The sequence below is a fragment of the Lichenostomus cassidix genome, chromosome 10, assembly GCF_008360975.1.
Source record: "Lichenostomus cassidix isolate B80296 chromosome 10, HeHo_3.0, whole genome shotgun sequence".
Lineage (NCBI taxonomy): Eukaryota > Metazoa > Chordata > Aves > Passeriformes > Meliphagidae > Lichenostomus > Lichenostomus cassidix.
In genome coordinates, this window is record NC_139491.1 from 19,653,158 (window position 1) to 19,671,907 (window position 18,750).

The 18,750-nt window shown below is 46.1% G+C and overlaps 1 protein-coding gene across 9 annotated transcripts in view; it reads right to left on the bottom strand.

The window, feature by feature from the left end:
• Positions 1-18,750, bottom strand: part of CSNK1G1 (casein kinase 1 gamma 1) — a 108,593-nt gene that overhangs the window by 18,439 nt on the left and 71,404 nt on the right. For 7 of the 9 annotated variants that reach the window (XM_085071145.1, XM_085071144.1, XM_085071142.1 and 4 more), the window contains 4 exons: positions 12,339-12,398; positions 10,252-10,403; positions 4,339-4,573; positions 1,949-2,034 (listed from right to left, as the gene is read on the bottom strand). In XM_085071145.1, the coding sequence (XP_084927271.1) occupies positions 1,949-2,034; positions 4,339-4,573; positions 10,252-10,403; positions 12,339-12,398 (533 nt within the window). The remainder of the gene's footprint in view (positions 1-1,948; positions 2,035-4,338; positions 4,574-10,251; positions 10,404-12,338; positions 12,399-18,750) is intronic. The other 2 variants (XM_085071149.1, XM_085071150.1) reach the window with 1 other exon arrangement.

The following is an 18,750-nucleotide window of genomic DNA, read 5'->3' on the forward strand; positions in this document are numbered from 1 at the left end:
AAAACAGTTGTGGAGAAAGAGTTCAACCATGTGAGAAAGGACATGCTGTATGGGAAGAAAAACAAGGTATTTAATGCCTATTCTAGGTGACATCAGGAGATGTTACATGTAACTGAACTGCATCCTGGACTACACCAGTAGGAACATTTCACAGGCTATCAGCAGAGAAAATCCAAGGATGTTCAAAACATCTTCGGTAATGAAAGGCAGGACCCTTATTAGTGTTTTACAAGCTATTTCTCACAGCCCAGTCCTGAGGAGTTCATGGAAGAAAGAAAGATGCATGAACTGTGATGGCACATCAGGACCTCCCCAGGCTTAGGGCCTTCACAAACAACTGCAAAACAGACCAATTACACAGCAACTTGGGTCTTCCTGTGTGCAACAGTATGTCACCACATTGGTAATGACTCTACATCAGCCAGCCACACGTCTCCCAAATCCCAGGCTGTTCCCTCTCCTTTCACCCCCAAACCTCCCATCACTCAGCACTCATTTAATATCTGGTCAACAAGGAAATGAAACCATTTGCAATTGGATTTCCCACCTAAATCCTTCCCTGAAGCAGAGAATTCTGTTTCAGTTGGCACCCTAAAAATGGAGTTTCTTGCCTCAATTTCAATGTATGTCACTTAGACCTGGCAGTAGCATAATTAACACCATCAAATGTTCTCTGCAGCCACAGCCCTGACATTACAGACCAAAAGTGTAAGTTGAGGAAACCTAGAAGAGCAAAGATACCACATTCTAAATCCAGCTGGAGAGTCTGTGCTTGCCCTGGACCTCAAAATGGGTCAACTAATTCTTAGCAAGTTCAGCACTGAACTGAGGAACTTTTGTAGAACCTTGCATAAACTTGGAATTATTTCAGAATAATTTACAGGATTAATTTAAAGCAGATGAGTTCAACTAAGCCAGTAATAAAATATGTATTAGAAGAACACACTTACAGAGGCATGGACATAAAATCAGAGAATCTGATTTCTTTCACAATCCCTTTCATGCTTGAAAAACCCTTTCTTTGCTTTTATGAGCTCTTGCCAACATTTTTGGCAGGTGCCTGAAGAGGCTGAGCTGAGACTAACTCTGGATAGGTGGTGACAGCTGAATAAGGTCTATCACCCAAGCTAGGTCGCTAACCCACTGACCACTGCAGAGCTCTGCTGAGCAGCTCCTGAGACCATACCCTTGTCTCCTTTTTCCAACAGGAGCTCCTGTCTTCCCTGATAAACCTTCTCCTAACCTGATCACATTCAATCCCTTCACTCCCTGCAATTCCAAAGCTGAACACAGTAGCTTAATAATCAGGGAGGTGATGGAGAAGTGAAGATGCAGCTTCCAACAGCTCCAGAGCCAGCAAATGACTTACTCCTGGTTAGCTCAGCTGATGGATGTTGGCGGCAGTCAGTAACTCAATTACTTGCAGCTCTCCACATTGTACACAGCATCTCATAAACTCCCCAGCACTGAGTGTCCAGTGCCTCTGGAGGGAAGCCAAGCCCAATACTTGTGCCAGAAAACCAGTTTTTCAAGCTGAAGTCCATCTGTGCCTCTAAACCCATCATACTGCTCCCATTATAAACATGGATCACAGATGCAGCTGGGGGATTGTGTGCTGTAACTGGAATTTCATAAACAACCACTGTGCCCCAGTCATACTCCAGCTTGGGGCAGCTTCCAATCACAGCTCTCTTTTTGCTGTTCCTGTCCCTCTGCTCAACCTTCTCTCCAAAATTGTACCTATTTGGCAACTTGAAGTGCCAGGTAATGTATTTCTACCTTAAAATCTTCCCTGCAGCTGAAGTTAATGCCTTGCTGTTAGGCTTCAAGGACACAAAGGAGAGGACAGTGTTTCTGGCTGGATTTTGCCAATGTTTCCCCAGCGGATTCTCCTTTGGGCAGAGACCAGCCACAGTTTTAAAGGACAAAACCTAAAGCTCAAACCTACCTTTAATCCTTGCCAGGGCAGGCTGCCTCGGAGGAAATACATGAACATATGGCCAAGGGCTTCCAAGTCATCTCGACGACTTTGCTCTAAAAGAGATGACAAATTATTGCTGCAGAGGCAGAAATGGCTCTGAGATCTCAGCAGCAGCCACACCTGTATCTGAGATAAAGGTACCACAGGGACGTTAACTTGCTGTCTGCAGCTCAGATCTTGTGCAAAACCACCGAGAAGCTGTTTCAGAGAACCAGAGAGTGTGTAAAATCAGCCAGAAGCCGTGAGATAACATGGGAGCTGCATGCCACACAGCCCAGACTGAGGTATAACAGACAACTCTCAATTGCAGAGGAATTGCAGTGCCACAGTTCTTCTCCGGCCTGCCAGAGTCAATGATGCCATGTGGTGGTGGATCATTTCCCTGGGAACAGGGGATACTCACAACCAGCTGCAGAGATCTACCCTTGCACAGTGCCAACCCTTTCCCAATTGCCTCTGCAGCTGATCAGAGCAGATCAAAACTAGCTCCCTCCAGCCTTGGGGAACACTTGCTGCTGTTGCCATGCAGATGTTATAAATGAAGAGGGGAAAAGAGGGCATGGAGCCAAAGGAAAAGGTATCCTTAAAACAAGCTGCCAAAATGTAACCAAAACTCCAGAGGAGGACAGAAGAGAACAATAAATGTGGAGGCAATGCTGGATTGGGTTGAGCTCCATCCTTGGGTTCACTGAGCTCACAGACCTGTTTGGTGCAACCTCCTCTCCTCTGAATCCCACCTGCTCCAAACAATGCTCCATGATCTGGAGCAGATCCAGCCCATGACACTGTGGCCAGTTAACCTGCAGGAGATGCTGGGAGTGAGAACACTCGGGAGAAAATAACTGAAATGACAGTTCCTACAGGTTATCCTGATAAAAAGGGGGAAAAAAGAGGATGTCCTGAGTAATTTAGGGCAGTGATGCAGACGGACTTCCAGGAAGATGCTTGAGTGGACTCATCTCTCAGAAAACATGCAGTCAGACTCCTGAGTTTGAAATACAAAAGGACGGATTCTGCCTGGGCTGATTCTGCCTAAGTATCAGCTCCTCACAGGCCCTCTGGGCAGGGACAGCCCCCTCAAATACATCCCCAGAACTGATTTGGACTCTTCCCCTGCACGACCTATGGCAGGAGCTGAAGTCCTGTGGGAAATGGGTCCTAAGGAAGGCACATGGTGCTTTCAAACATGAGCACATCTTCCCTACACATCGCCTGCACCAGCAGCTTCCCAGCCAGCTCCCACTGTGCCCTCCCATTCCTCCATCCCTTCCTGACTCTCCACTTTCCAAAATTAGAAGCTGGGCTCATCCCTCCTTACTCCCCAAGGACAGTGAGCTCTCCAAGTGGGAGCCAACATGCTGGGAGGCCTCCCAGAGAGTATTCCATTATCTCACTGCTCGTATGGATTTAAGAGAATATAAACATTTAATAAGGATTTTTTTTTTGCCTTTCAGCCACAGAAATGCAATCTTCTAGCAGGAAAGAAAGCAGCGAGGAAAGGAGATGAAAGCCAGGTTTAAAGTTATTTAAATAATTCATTTTCTCCAACCAATTACTAGGTCAGGGAACATCCAACTCTTAACACCTGGAACTGGAAGACATTGGGACAGTGCTGTGCTATAAAAATCTATTTGTCCATCACCCAGTGCAGCAATCACTGCCTGCCTGCTTGTCTTCTATCAGTGCAGGGCTGCTCCCAGTTATTTAGTTCCTTATAAAAACTATAATTATGAGTCTTCCAACATTTCAGCTGGCTCGTTTCCTCAAAAGAGGGGAGGAAAAAAAGCCTCACAACTGTAAACAGCATTGGGAGGTTCACAAATAGCTCAAAGGGTGCGAGAAAGCTGTGAGCCAAGATGCCATGGGAGGTCTACAGGATTCAAATGGCAAGATGGAATGTGTCCAGGGAAGGGAACAGAGCTGGGGAAGGGGCTGGAGCAACAGGAGTGGCTGAGAGAGCTGAGAAAGGGGCTCAGCCTGGAAAAAAGGAGGCTCAGGAGGACCTTCTGGCTCTGCACAACTCCCTGACAGGAGGGTGCAGCCAGCTGGGGGTCAGGCTCTGCTCCCAGGGAACAAAGGACAGGACACAAGGAAACAGCCTCAAATAGCACTAGGGGAGGTTTAGGTTGGATATTAGGGCAAATAATTCACCGAAAGGGTTGTCAAGGACTGAACAGGCTGCCCAGGGCAGTGGTGGAGCCACCACACCTGGAAGTGTTCAAAAGATGTGTGAATGTGGCACTTGGGGATACGCTTTAGTGGTGAACACAACAGTGCTGGTCAATGGTTGGACTCAGTGACCTTAGAGGGCTTTTCCAGCCTAAAGGGCTCCGCAAGCTCTCCCTGCCCAGACAGACCTTTGCCAAGGTGTGTGTTGATGGACATGTATCTCGCTGTTCCAGTGAGGCTCTTGTGCTCCCGGTAGGGAATGTGTTTTTTGGTTTCCGGGTCGATGTACTCCTTGGCCAATCCAAAGTCTATGATGTGAATGACGTGCTCCTTCTTATTGCCCTGCCGGCCAATGAGGAAATTCTCTGGCTTTACATCTCGGTAGATGAGGTTCTTGGAATGCACATACTCCATCCGAGAGATCTGCAAATTGACAAGGGAAACGTTATTTGTAAGCAGAGCCCCGTCTACCAGAAGAGCTGGAAGAAGAATTTGTCATCCCCTCCTTTCCAAGGCTATCATGCTGTGCTCCCTGACTTTATTCTCACGGAAATGGCAAAGGCTGTTTCTGAGGCGCTACTGCTGGGATGCAGCTCTTGGCAGGATGCCATGGGGAGCTGCAGCAGCCTCTTTGTATTGATTTCAAACATACAAAACAGGTTACCAAGAGCTATTCCCTTGCCCACCGCCTTCTCCTGTTGCTCTGTGTCTTACCACCTTCCTCCCTCGACCCATATGTTGTCTTAGACCTGCAAGATTTTTCATGGAGGGAGATTTTTGGGCATGCAGAAACTTTACAATCTTCAAAGTTGACTAAAATAATAATTAATCTCATTGCTGTCAACTAGGAATAGCTGGAATATTTTTCAGCTTTTGACTAATGTTTTTCTGGAAGTTTGACTGAAAGGGAAGGTGAAAGGGCAGGAAGCTTCCTGAGGTGATGGAGGGCCTCTAACAACACACCTTATTGAGGAGGTCATCATTAAAATTGCTTTTGAAACCAAACATATTGCAGGTGATGTCTGAATAGGCTGCCAAGCAGCCTATTCAGCCTAACTTAAGAGATGATTCCAACTGGAAATAACTCTCAATTTAATTTCCTTTAGTACCTTTAATTGCCTTTTTAGTTTTCAAATGAACACACATGAACCCCCATTTATGGCTGTCCGGGTTGCAGCTGCCCACATGCCTGAGGGCATGGTGGCTTTGTTAAACAAGATGCTTCTTTAGAAAGGCCACTGGGATTGACCCAGATATTTGTGGGCTGGCAACGCTACAAAACCTCTGCAAAGCTCCACCAACTGCCAGCTTTGCACTAACAAACCTTAGTCCCCAGAGGTCACTGCCACACCACTGAGAGGGACAGCGCAGTGCCAGCATGCCGGGGAACATTCAGGGTGAGGGCCACTAGCTGGTCACCCCGCACTGGGTGGATCCTGGCAGGAAAGCTCTGTAGGCTGGAGCTCCAGATCATGGAGCCAGCATTCCCCCAGCCAAACAGCAGGGACCCCCTGTCAGCCCTTCCAACCCCCTGCTCACTCCGTTGAGTTGACAGACCCTAGCTGCTCCTTCATTTCTCACTGAATCCAGACACATTCCCAGCTGCCAAACCCAGACCACTCTTTCTCTTTACAGATCTTGAACCCACACCTTGTTTTAAAAGTCCATATGCATGTGATCCTCCATCCCACTCCCAGGCCCTTTTCATGCACTCTATTTCAAAGGAAAATCTGCTACATTTCCACCTCTCAGAAAGAAGTAGCAGGCAGGAGGGGGCAGCCCTCCTTATAAAACAAACAGCTGTGCAGGGGGGGCAGCAGACAGGAGAAAACTGGCTGCAGGAGAATCAGGCTTAAAAAATAGAACTTGCTCAAAGACTCTTCAAAGAAGGGAACAGCACGTGCTGCTGCTCCCTCCCCTCAACACAGTGATTGATTCCAATGTGCTGAGAAAATGGGTTTCACGGCTAACAGCCATTATTTCCAATCAATTACAGGCTGGTGCAGAGCAGAGCAGATGCTCTTCAGTCATTCTTCATACTTTCGATCACCTACAGGACACAGCAGCAGGTTGGGAGACAAAAAGCTATGTCGGGATGCAATTCAAATGAAGATGCAACCCTTGAAAGTGGAACAAAGAGCTTCCTCGCCTCTCCACACATAACAAGCTTCCAAGCAGAGCCTGACTGGCTCATTTGATTTGTTCCTGCTACCAGAGCAGCTCAGTTGTTGAAATCCCAACAGCAATTAGAGAAACTGAAAAGAGCTCATTTTTTTCCTCTTTAAAAACTGATGGCAAGTTGCAGCAGGCAGGACAACAACCTGGACAGCTGAGGTGTCAGATGAGCCAATATGCTCCAGCAGCACTCAGAGGTACTTATTTTCCTGCCTTTTTTCCTCCCACCTGCCTTTTTTGCTTCCACCACGCGCATACACAGATGCTGAGGGGTCTTTCATATTCCTTCTTTACTTCCACCTGCCTGGATGTTTCATGCTGGAGAGCTTTGCTCAGCCATGGCAGCTGACTCTCCGAGTCAGAAAGATGTTTCCTGGAGCAGCTTCCATGCTTTATTCACCCTGACAAGACGCTCCCCCGGCTCGTGGCTGCTGTGATGGGGAGTGTCTGGGCTGCATCTCCCTTCCAGACTCTGCCTGAACACAGAAGAGCAGTGGTGCTGTGACATGACCCTGGCAACAAACCCATTGCGTGGCTGAAGGAGAGGGAAAGTGGAGTTCCCACTCCAGAAATGTGCTGGATGCAGAGATACAGTGCCCACTCCTTTGGGTTTGAACTACAGGCTCAAACACTCTGAATTCATTCTTTTATGGGCAGAGAAACCACTTGAGGAGCTGGGACCAACTTGAAATTGCTCTAATGCTGGAAAAACAGCAAGAACAGGAGCACTAGGGGTAGATGGAAGACTGTAAATTACAGAGGGATTTCCACGGCCACGGCCGGCCGAGTCCATCCCTGGAGCCACAAATCTCCACTTCAGATGTTTGAGAAAACCTTAGGAGGGGGAAGAATCCCTTGGCACACAGCAGGACCCTTGCTCTACAGTGGAGAAATGAGAGGATATTGTGACATTTAGCAGGTGCCAAAGAAACCCGTGCTTTCATTTGCCTTCCTCCTGCTAAGACAGCAAGTGTAACAAACCCTCATCTCCCAGAAAGGTAACTCTTAAGGGGCTGATCTTGACAACAGTTCCATCTCTAGAGTTTCCTGATAAATTTGAGCTCTTCTTCCACATATCACCTGCTTGAATATAGATCAGATCAGCAAAGATATGAAATTACTCTCGTTCAAAAGCAATTTTGATGGTCACCAGTAGAAAAACTTGCCACGACTTGGTCAAGATCACATACAGAATATTTTTCCAGTGCCTGGTGGCACAACAGAGCTTGTGCTGAGCTGTCAAAGAGCATCATACAGGCTGGACCTGACCAAGAGTGAAAAACAGAAGCCTGAATAAAAAACATTCTCCCCCAATTTATGGGTTGTAGGGATTGACATAGTGACCACGTGTTAATTGCCAAGCTTGGCTTTGTTCAAGAGCTTCACCCATTGGATCTGATCCACTGGATCTCTTCAGCTCCATGTGGAGCATGGAGGAAACAGCTCCAGTTTGAACAATTCCCAAGAAGGCTGCCTTTGTTGAAGACTTACTATCATACAGTCTCTCTCTCCCTCAGCCAGGAAAGCCTTCCTGATGTAAAACTGTTTAAATTCTCCCGTAATCCCACATGGCACTTCTTAAAATGACACTGTCCTTGTTTTTCCTAGAGAAACTCCTTCTCTTTCTTCAAATATCTACAAAGGATCCACATCCTAAAGGATCCATCCAGTCCTAAGACGCTGCGACCTGTCAAACTCAACCACACCAGCTAAACAGAAATATGTATTAAAAAATACGTTTCCAGGATGTCTCTGGTTAAAAATTGACCACCTGGCACAAAGGGAAGGGACTGGACGCTCTTTACAGGCACAGGGATCATCCAAGAGTGAGGAGAAAGATCAGGGAACAAATGCCCATAGTTAGAATTACAGCAGCTTAAGGAGACTTGGCCAGTCAGAAGCAACAACAAAATGTAATTCATGGATATTGAACTGACGGAGTTTGAGGGTCCAACTTTCCTTTCTGATGTGTCTCACACTGGAGCATGACACAGCAACTGCAATCATTTAGTGTGGGAAAAAGATAAATCAAAGACAATTTTCCCTAAAGCCAGGTGGCTGGAGTGTTTTCATTTCAGTTGAGCAATTAAGTGCCAGTCCCTTTGGAAAACACTTCTCCAAGGTGATGGGGCACACCTGAGGATGCTGAATCTGTCTCCTTAAATGTGCACACTCCAAGCTGGCAACTCACATAACCTCCCTGAGGAGACTGAGAAGGTCCTACAACATCTCCCCATGGCCAAAGGAGCACCTGATCCTTTGAGAGACCATCACCTCCTCCATTTCTGACTGCTTTTGCTGTCCTCCTGCATCACCCTCAGCATGTGTTTTCCAACTGGAACCAATACCCCAGTGAGTGGCAGCCTGGCCACAAGATCAGCAGGTGATACCAGTGAAGAACATCCAAACCTAGGCTGAGCTGCAGCCCTGGGACTTGGCAAAAGGCAGCAGCCATGGCTGTGACTGTCCCAATTTCCCCAGCAGTCCTTTGGGACTGAATTTACATCTTTACGCTTTCCCTCCAAAGGTCACACAAGCCATATCTTGAGGCTTTGCCAGCTGCTGCCACTTGATTTAATCAAAACCAATACTATAAACTGGTTTTCCATTGATGAAGGAATACTCAAAACCAAGAGAATCGGACTGCTCTGCTGTGGGAGGCCTCAGTACAAGGCAGGTGTTGTTCAAACTTCCGCAGTTCTGACATCAATTTTCCATTTGAGATTCTGCTGTGGCAAACTTCAGTTTATCTGGAAAGGACTGTGTTCCTCATCCCTTAAATCTCTTTTTCACCACCATGCTTCTATCCGGGAGCTGTTAATGTGAATATACAACCCCAACTCTGCTGTGGGGTATCCGGGTGATCCCAAGGTACAGCTACCCAAGATCTGGATATCTGCAGATACCCAGATACTTGGGAATCTGCAAACCAGTCTGAAAACCAAAAAGACAAACTGACTGGCCCCACTGACTTGTAGAAGTTCCTTAACCGCATTTAGTATGTTCAGCTTTCACACTGCCCACTTTTAACACAAACCCAAATCCAAGCTTGGGTCCCTTCCAGATTTCCTTTCCTTTTCAGGTACATTAAATGCTCTGGTGATGCTGCCCATAGAACTATTACTTTCCAAGTGTCAGTAATTTAAACCCATTGGCCAATTTTGACCAAATTTGACCAAGGGCCCTCAAATGCTGGTACATTGGCTAAGGAGGGCTCAGCTCCCATTGCCCCACAAGGTTTCAGTCAGCCCAGTAGCACCAAACAAGTAGAACTGGTAGGAGTGTGGGAGGGTGCTGTGCTCTGTGTGACCCAGGGAGCAGGTGAGAAATGAGATATTCCTGGGATGTCCAAACAGAGGGAGGGAGCTGGGGCAGGTACCGGGGCAGGGGCGTGTAGGGGACATGAGACGCAAGTCCATAGGAATCCAGCTTCACTGGTTCTGCTGTGCAGGGAGCCAGTTTCTCATAAGCATAATTTGACCTTCCTTTCATAGGCAGGAGTCCTTCTTACTCCTGAGAAGTTTTCTAAGAATGGTGGAGAGAGACTTTGGACAAGGGACTGGAGCAACAGGACAAGGGGGAATTGCTTCCTGCTGCCAGAACAGAGGGTTAGATGGGATATTGGGAAAAATGTGAGGGTGGTAAGGCCCTGGCACAGGTTGTCCAGAGAAGCTGAGGCTGCCCCATCCCTGGATGTGCTCCACGCCAGGTTGGATGGGGCTTGGAGCAACCTGGGATAGCGGAAGGTGTCCCTGCCCATGGCGGGGCGGGTGGGATTAGATCTTTGAAGGTTTCTTCCAACACAAACCACCTGGTGATTCTGTGATGGAAGAAGATTCTTTCAGTCCTGAACCTCACACTGTGCTGACCCCAGGATGGATGGACACCCAAGGAGGCCCCAGGGCAGGGCCCTGCTCGTCACTCACCAGCTGAATGGCAATCATTAACACTGTCTTCAGAGTGAACGTCCTGTCACAGAGGTCAAACAGATCTTCCAAGCTCGGACCAAGCAGCTCCAGTACCATGGCGTTGTACTTTCCACACGGTCCGAAGTAATACACCTGAGGGAGCCCTTCAGCTGGAAGAATAGGAAAAGAACTGGAATCAGTCAATGGAACAAGGTTAATTCCCCTCCTCCTGCATGCACACCTTTCATTAGGCAGAGTTTTATTGTCACCTCTTGAGTATTCACTTGGATGCTGCCCAGCAAGGAAATAAGTTCCAGCACAAACTGTGACTGAACTGAAGGCCAAGCCAGTGCAGGCTCTGCTCAGCTACACCCTTGGACAAATGGATTTCAGAGCAATACCAAGACCACATGAAAGCATTGAGCTTTGGCAGCTTAAAGGCTTGGATTTAGGGAACAAGACACGGAGTTCCGCATGTTCCACTAAACACCAGGCAAAGAACAGCCCCAGATGTGGGCTGGCACTCATCAGAGCAGTTAGGAAGATGATAGTCCTTCGAGAACATGAGGCATGGCCAAAAAAGGGCTGCTTTGTCACCAAAGATAACACCCAGCACTTACTTTTCAGCACAACCTTACACAAAGTTTACACTCAGAAAAAAGGAAAAAAACCCTTTCCTTTAAAATAGGGAATAGTTTTAAATTTTAACCAATCACCACATAAAGATAGGTGATCATGGTCATTAGCATATGTGCACACACACAACTATCAACATCCAACTGGTAGGAGCCAGAACCTATCTTCCCACTGTGGGAGTACAGTGTTGATACTCAGCTGGCAGGGGATTTTTGGGTGGATCAGCTTTCTGAAAGGCATCTGAAGGAAAGGGAAAAAACAGCCTTGATGTTGGAACACTCACGGAGGTGCACAGCACTCTTGGGAACCACCTTTTATTCAAAAAGGAAACCAGAGCAGCCCATATAGGAGGAATTCAGTGCAGGCCCAACTGCTCATTTTGCTAACCAGCACCTGCACCAGCGCTCGGTGTCCTGGCATCAGCGTCAAGCTGGGTAACACTTTTAAATACCTATGTATTTCCAGTCTACACTTCATATGCAGCTCCAAAACACAACAGAAGGGTTTTGCTTTGAAATATGGGGCTTTATCTTATGTCAAAACAAGATATTTGCTTGAATGCCCAAAGGTATGGCACCCTGCTATTCAGCATAAAGGCTGAGCATGGGGAGCACTGCTACGTGTGCAGCCTTTTTTCTCACAGAGATCCATAAATTATAGGGCATGGGACCTGAAAGCACTGTGATTATTAATTTTATGGCATGTTTTAAGTAGGTGCAGGTACACACCTGCATTTACATAAGAGATCAATATTAGATATAGCAAAATACTTGAGTAATTAAGTGCATGGTTTGGTGTTGGCTCTGAGAGATGCTCAGGCGGGGAAACACTTCAGGCTGGAGTGTGTCAGCAACACACCAAGTGCATGTCCTACTCCAGATTTAGGAAAGCCTTGTTAATCCACCCAATGGCACGCGGAACTCCGCAACCTGCCAACCATGTAACAAATGCAGCACTGAGATTATTAGAGCTTAGATATCACAGAACTTGTGCTCCCAAGCATTGCTCCAAAAGAAGAAAATACAGCTTGACAAAGATTACTCTAGGAGGTTTTAATCTCATTAACTCACATGCTCAGGGAATTTGTCATCGGGATGCATTAATGGGTTATTACAGAGTATTGCAGGAATTCCCTGTCTAACCAGAGTTGTGCATCCCATGTAAAACGCTGACTCAACCTGGGTTTGGGAGGCTGCTGCTCCTAACAGAGCTCCATGCTTTAGGAAGCAGTAACAGTCATTAAATCCTCTAGGAAGACAGGATGGTTTGACGCAGGAGCAATTCAGAAAGCCAAACAATGATGGGATATGATCCAGGCAGCTCCAAAATGCTTTCAAATATCCCCAAATCAAAACAAATGGTAATTTAATGCCATCAGCTTAGTGTTGAAGGCTGGAATAATTGCAACAGCTCTTGAAATGACTCATGGTGAGCCACTGCATTTTCAGTAAAGTCTGATGAAGACTTACCTACATAATCACCTCTAACACCAAGATCAGCATCTCTGCTTTTTAGAGAATAATGGAAGCCTAATAGAGAATAAGAGAATAACAGAGTATTTTATGCAAAGTTTAAACCTGAGCCCATTATAGATTATAGATACAGACAGATATTGAGTACCTCTAGCACAATTTCTACAAGTCTGAAGTAGTGGAACTGAGGAGGGAATTAGGATTAGGACTCTGCTAATTAAGGTATGCAGGAGAATAAAACTGCAGAAAGGCTCTTAAGGAAGGTGAAGGATCTTGTTCCCAGAAAAGGGGAAGATGAGAACATTTGCAGCCTCACTTGGTAAGGAGCAAGCATTGCAATTAAAATGAAATTCCTACTCGGCATAAGAACCTGGAAGACAGATTGCAGCAAGACCCAAAAGGTGGGGATTTCATGTAGGGAAGGAAGCAACACTATTTAGTGCCCTCTGGGATCTCAATTCCTTCAGTGTTACCCACTCAGAGCTTACAGCGAAGAGCTTGGAGTACCCGCCTTGTCTTAAATCGTCAGGAAGGCTCTCCTTTCTGTGGGAGCTCTGAGAAGGTAAGGCCTTAGCGAAGAACATAAAAAAAGCATCCTAAATGTCAGAATACAAGAGACATCATTGGCTTCACGCATATTTTTAGGGTTCAATTTTTCCCTAAGGGCTTTCAGCAGTGCTGCCAGCTCTGCAGTCAAGGACTTCCCTCCTGCCTTTGCCAGAATAAAGCTGCTGTAATATCTCTCTGATTTCCAGAGCCAGGCTGCACTGCTGTGTCCCGGATCCAAAGGAGCATTGCTCATAAGCCCTGAGGAGCTCCCAGCCCAAGCCAAGGATCCTCAACTCCACACTAGTTATGGAAATAATGTTGGGAGGGACTCAGGGTAACATGTCCTCAGCTCACTCAAACTCAACTCAACATTCACCATCTTTTTGGGAAGGGGCAAAGCTTGAAAGATGAACTTGATGTACTCATTAAAGGGTGTGTTGGCAGATAAGACTTGAAACTTGAGATACAGGCAGCTCTAGAGCCATTCTGAACAGTAAAAAGGGTCAGCCTAAGAAAGTCTGCATAAAATTTGATTCAGTCACAGCCCATCTGCATAATTTATGATGTAGCTTGGCTCTATTTCAGCTACAAGCATTGTGTCCTGGTGCCACCAAGTCCATTGTCACAGTGAACCCCAGGAACTCCATGAATATCACCAGCAGATCCGTAAATACTTAAGAAGGATGTTGCTAACTAAAAGGAGTGATGGAGGGAAAAGGGCTTTTTTGCCTGGGCAGTTGGAGTTGAGGTTTTTAATGGTGAGTAATCGCATTGGGAGAGGACTGGAAAGGTCACACAAAGCCACAGTGTCATGCTGTAGGTGAGCAGTTTTCGATTCAGAGACTGTTGGATGAAAAGCCACCATCAGAGCAGAGTCTCATCTTGAGGATTCAAAGGTACAACTCAACACCTGAAGTACAAACCATGACGTGTTTAATGCAATTAATGCATGAAATCACATCAGAACTAGGAATTTCTCCATGGTATTAAACAGGAGCTAAGGGAAGAAAAGGGAAGAAGAAAAGGGAAGAAGAAAAGGGAAGAAAATCCAGGCATGACATGTGCAGGTTCTCCTTTGGAGGAAAAAGAGTTTATTACAGCAAAGACTGCTGCAAGCAGAAATCATCTCAATTTGTTTAACAGCTTTGGTCTCGCTGCTGAGTGATTTGGCTCAGCTACATGGAAAAGGCCCCACTCCACCCTCACTCTCACAGGAAGTTTATCACCCCAATAAACACAGACTGATTGCTGCACTGGAATCCACAGGCAAATTCTGCTATTTCAGCAGAGCGATGTCTTGGAAGAAATTCAAGCTGAGCACAGCGAAAACCCAGCAAAGCATTTTGTAGATTAAAGCATCACGGCTGGAACGAGAGCAAACACAGACGTCAAAGGCAAAAACTTGGACTTTGCTTCCCCCCCACACCTGAGACTGGCCTCGGCTTTCTGGGGATGCTAAACTCTCACTGCTCCTGGGTTGCCATCAAAAGGGACTTTCCCATCCTTCCTCATGCTCTGTGGCTGAGCAATAGCCATTGGATCAACCCAAAAAATCCTTGGCTTGAGCTTGAACACAAGAATGGGAACAGTAACACACAGCAGGATCACTGCTCTTCCAGAGAGCTTCATCCGAGCTGGATGAACACCCAGAACAACATCTTTCAACAAACTTCCATCACAAGATCAAGTGTCCTGGTTGATTCAACTAAAGTTATCTTGCTGCCACATGTTTTACAGCACCAGTAATGGCCCCTAAACTCCTCAGACATCCAACATACTCCAAAAAACCACATTAGTTCAGGCACACAGGCATCCTAAAAACTATTTCCAGGACTGGTTATGAAATGGCAATCAGCAGAGATGCCAATCAAAGGTTATGCCTGAGGGAAATCAAGAGTTTTCAGCACCTGCCCGGCATGGAAGGCACAGGAAGCAGATGTTCTGGATGTTCTGGACTCATGTTCTGCATGAGCATTGTGAGAGGTTACAAATTAACCTCATCAACAGCGAGTAAATTACACACAATGAGGGATGAGGGAGCAAGTGCAGGAAGCTGCATGTGGCACCCACATCAATGGAAGGTCAAGTGCCACATCCCAATACAGCAAATCACCAGGAGACATCCAGAGCTTTTAATCAGTATCGGTAGTTTCTGAGCCACCCGTGGTTTTTGCTCCCATGGAGAACTGGTTTCCACTGCCCTTCGATGAGGAATGGCCAAATAGAGAAGCTGATGTCTTCAATTTCAAGAATTACAGAAGAATTTCAGACCCTCTCTTCATGCAGGTTTTGACACTGAGCTCTGTTGCAGAGGGGAGACACTCCTGAGGAACCCCAAATTCCACACCCAAAGACCACACCCAAAGAGGAAGGGAGGAGCAATCCAAGGCCCAGCAAAGGCCTGATGCTTGATGCAAACCCACGCTCTGTGTGGGCAGGAAGAACTCTTTCTGATTGAAAGAGATACAGACACACACCAGCAGCATCAGTGCACAGAAAGTTCTGTGCGGTTTTAAAGAGGCACTGATGAATGGGCCGTAGATTGTGACAAAATTCTCATTCAGAGCAGAAAGTTTATTTTTACAAATCACAGAACACAAAATTACATGATGAACAGCATAAATAGCAACAGTGACAGGGCTGAATATCTACAGCTAAAATTAAACATGTTCCAAACAAATTAAACAAATTGCTTTAGAGTAGTCAACCCATTTAAGCTGATTACACTAATGAGGATCTACCCTTCTCTTAATTTTCAAATCAGAATAAAATCCTGGCTGAAAGAGAAGATTAGTGATCAACATCAACTGGGCCAAGATCTCAGCTTTTAACCTCTTCAAACATGCCCCATGTAAATCTACCTGAGCACGTTTGTTCACAGGTTATGTCTGTGAGCTGGAAGTAAAAAGACTCATCCTGACCTTCAGGTTTTGGAATAGTCTGCTCCAAAAATAGAAAGATGGAAGAAAAGTTGAGATTGGGCTTGTTACTGGGAATAAAGTTGCCCTAAGGGTCTTTCATGTATTTGATCAGATGCCTTTCAGAGATGTCTTCCTTCAAAGTAAGGCTGCAAAAGATTTGTGATACAGGCCTTCATCTTCAATCTTATCTGGAAGAGCTTAGGGAAAGACAGAGATTTTGAGTGACTGAGAGTGTTTTCTCGTTTGAGAAACAGCAGTCGAGACATAAAGGAAACCAATCAGAAAATGCAATTTGTGACTCCAGCACCAGCTCACTTGCAGGTGGAAAAGGAGGTGGTGGAAAAGGTCTGCCACAATCTCGCCAACCACTCCAAGGCTTCACAAACCTTGGACTGGCATAAGATTAGGGAAAGAACCTAAAAATAGTGATCTGATCCAACAACCACACACAGAAAGTGTGAAGAAGTGGGGTTGGAGGAGCTGGAGGATGGCCAGCACTATGGCAGCTCTGATGGTGATCCACAGAGATCACCACCATGCATGAGTGTTTCCAGCCTGTAAAGCTCCTGAATAATTTCCTTGCTCTCTTGAGCTTTCATATTGTGGTTTGAGAGCCCACAATTTACCTTTAGTTCTTTCGCACTCATTTGAACAGGGTGAAGAGCAACCACACCCGTCCAGAAGCCCTGGCACTTCTCCTGTCCCCAAACATCCTCCTGCTCCATTTGCTCCAACTGCTGCCAGACATTTGGCTGTTTGCTGCCAGCTTTTTACAACGTCTTTCCCCTGCTTTGCCTGGGCAATAAATCATTTCTCCCAGCAAATGCTGAATGCTCTGGCACCACTGCCCAGCAGGAATTTCTGTGGCAGGACTTTCCCCTTTAGCCCATCAGTGGGTAAGGAGGAGGAGAGGCAGAGCAAGGCCCTTTCCTGCCCTTGGATGTGGAAAAGGTGCAGCTCAAACACTCTCTGAACTCAAGAGGAAATAACTCAAGAGAGAACATTGGAAGTTGGAAGGGACCTCAAAGCTGCCATGGGCAGGGCCACCTTCCACCATCCCAGGTTGCTCCAAGCCCCGTCCAACCTGGCCTTGAACATTTCCAGGGATGGGGAAGCCACAGGAAGATACTGGATCAACATCTTCTCCCCTCATGATGGCAGAGAAAGCCAAGCTTTTTATGCGAAGAGATGACACTCGGCATATTTGAGTATTTGAATCTACAAAAAGAAAAGGCATGGGAAAAGGAATAGAAGAAAAACAGACCCGGGAAGGACAGAAGGAAGAGCATATTTTTTCTTGCTGCTGGTAAAAATCCAAACAATTTGATTTTTACTTCAATGGCAGAAAAACAAATCTCAGGATTGCCGTGTTATTAGAACGGGGTGGCATTTCATCTTCCTTGAGTGGTACAAGCTGGTTTCTTGACATCATGGCTTCACTTTATTAAACAACTCTACACATCCACAAAGCAAGAAGCACTTGCAGATGGGGTACCAAAGAAACATTCATATTTGTATTCATAAAGATAAGAAAAGATTGGGAGGAGAATCAGCCTTAGCTGGAAAGGTCGAATGCAGGAAAACTTAAAAAATCTGGGAAAAATACCCATTCACAGGCAGTTTGTAAGCTCTAACAACTAACCTAGTCAAGTGAAATAGTTTCAATTCTTGACAAACACAAAATAATAAAACACAGCACAATAAATTGCTTTTTTGGCAGGTTTTGAAACATTGAATTCACATTTTTAGGGCTCAAGGTAAAGGACTGAAGGCAAATCTCCATGTTACTGCTGGATTTTATATCCAACACAACAACCTCTTGCTCCAGTGATGACGGCTGCTGGCATATAGAGCAACACCTTAAGAGAAGGCTAAAACCAGAATAGAATTTTAGAAGAGCTATTTTAAACCACCCAAAAAAGTTCCAGCTTAAGTTCTAGCTTGATGACCTTTTCCCACACACCTGCAATACAAGGACAAAGATGGAAGAAAACCATTGGCCCAGGGCAGTGATGAAGTCACTCAACAACATCTCTGGAGGGATTTAAAAGGCATGTGGACGCAGCACTTGGCAACATGGGTTCATGGTGGCCTTGTCAGTGCTGGGGTATTGTTGGACTTGATAGCCTGAGAGGGCTTTTCCAACCTAAATGGGTCTGTGATTCTGTTCCGCTGCCGGTCACAGAGCTGGGTGAGTGCTGCCAGACTGTTCAAAGCCAGACCACATGGATGGATGGATGGATGGATGGATGGAAGGAAGGAAGGAAGGAAGGAAGGAAGGAAGGAAGGAAGGAAGAGAAACTCACTACCCCGAAGAAAATCTAAGGAAAAATTGTTTCCTGATCAGATTTCCTTGGCTGTGTAATTCCTCAGCTCTACCTAAGAGGGAGTTCAGTGGCAGGTTTGGGCTCTTTCATTTGAACCAGGTAACAGAGAAGCTGAGATGAAATCACAGGGTCATTTTCTTTTCTTTTGAGAACAAGTTCATAGAATCATGGAATATCCTGAGCTGGAAGGGACTAACAACGACCAATGAGTCCAACTCCTGGCCCTGCACAGGACATCCCAACAATCTCACCCTGTCCCTGACAGTGTCGTCCAAACATTCCCTGAGCTGTAGCAGCCTTGGAGCCATGACCATTCCCTGGGGAGCCTGTTCAGTGCCCCACCACCCTCTGGAAGAAGAGCTTTTTCCCAATATCCAGCCTAAACCTCCCTAATGCAGCCCCAGTCACTCCCTCAGGTGATGTTCCTGGTCACAGGGAGCAGAGATCAGAACTGCCCCTCAGCAACACGTTATGCACATGAAGTGATGTGTATTAATGACATTACAGGTATAACCTTAAGAAAAACCAACAACAGAAGTTCTTGGCTGTGAGAAGGTGCTCAGCAGCACCCAAATTTAACTCCAGAAGCAGTGTCAGTCAAGAGGCTACTTC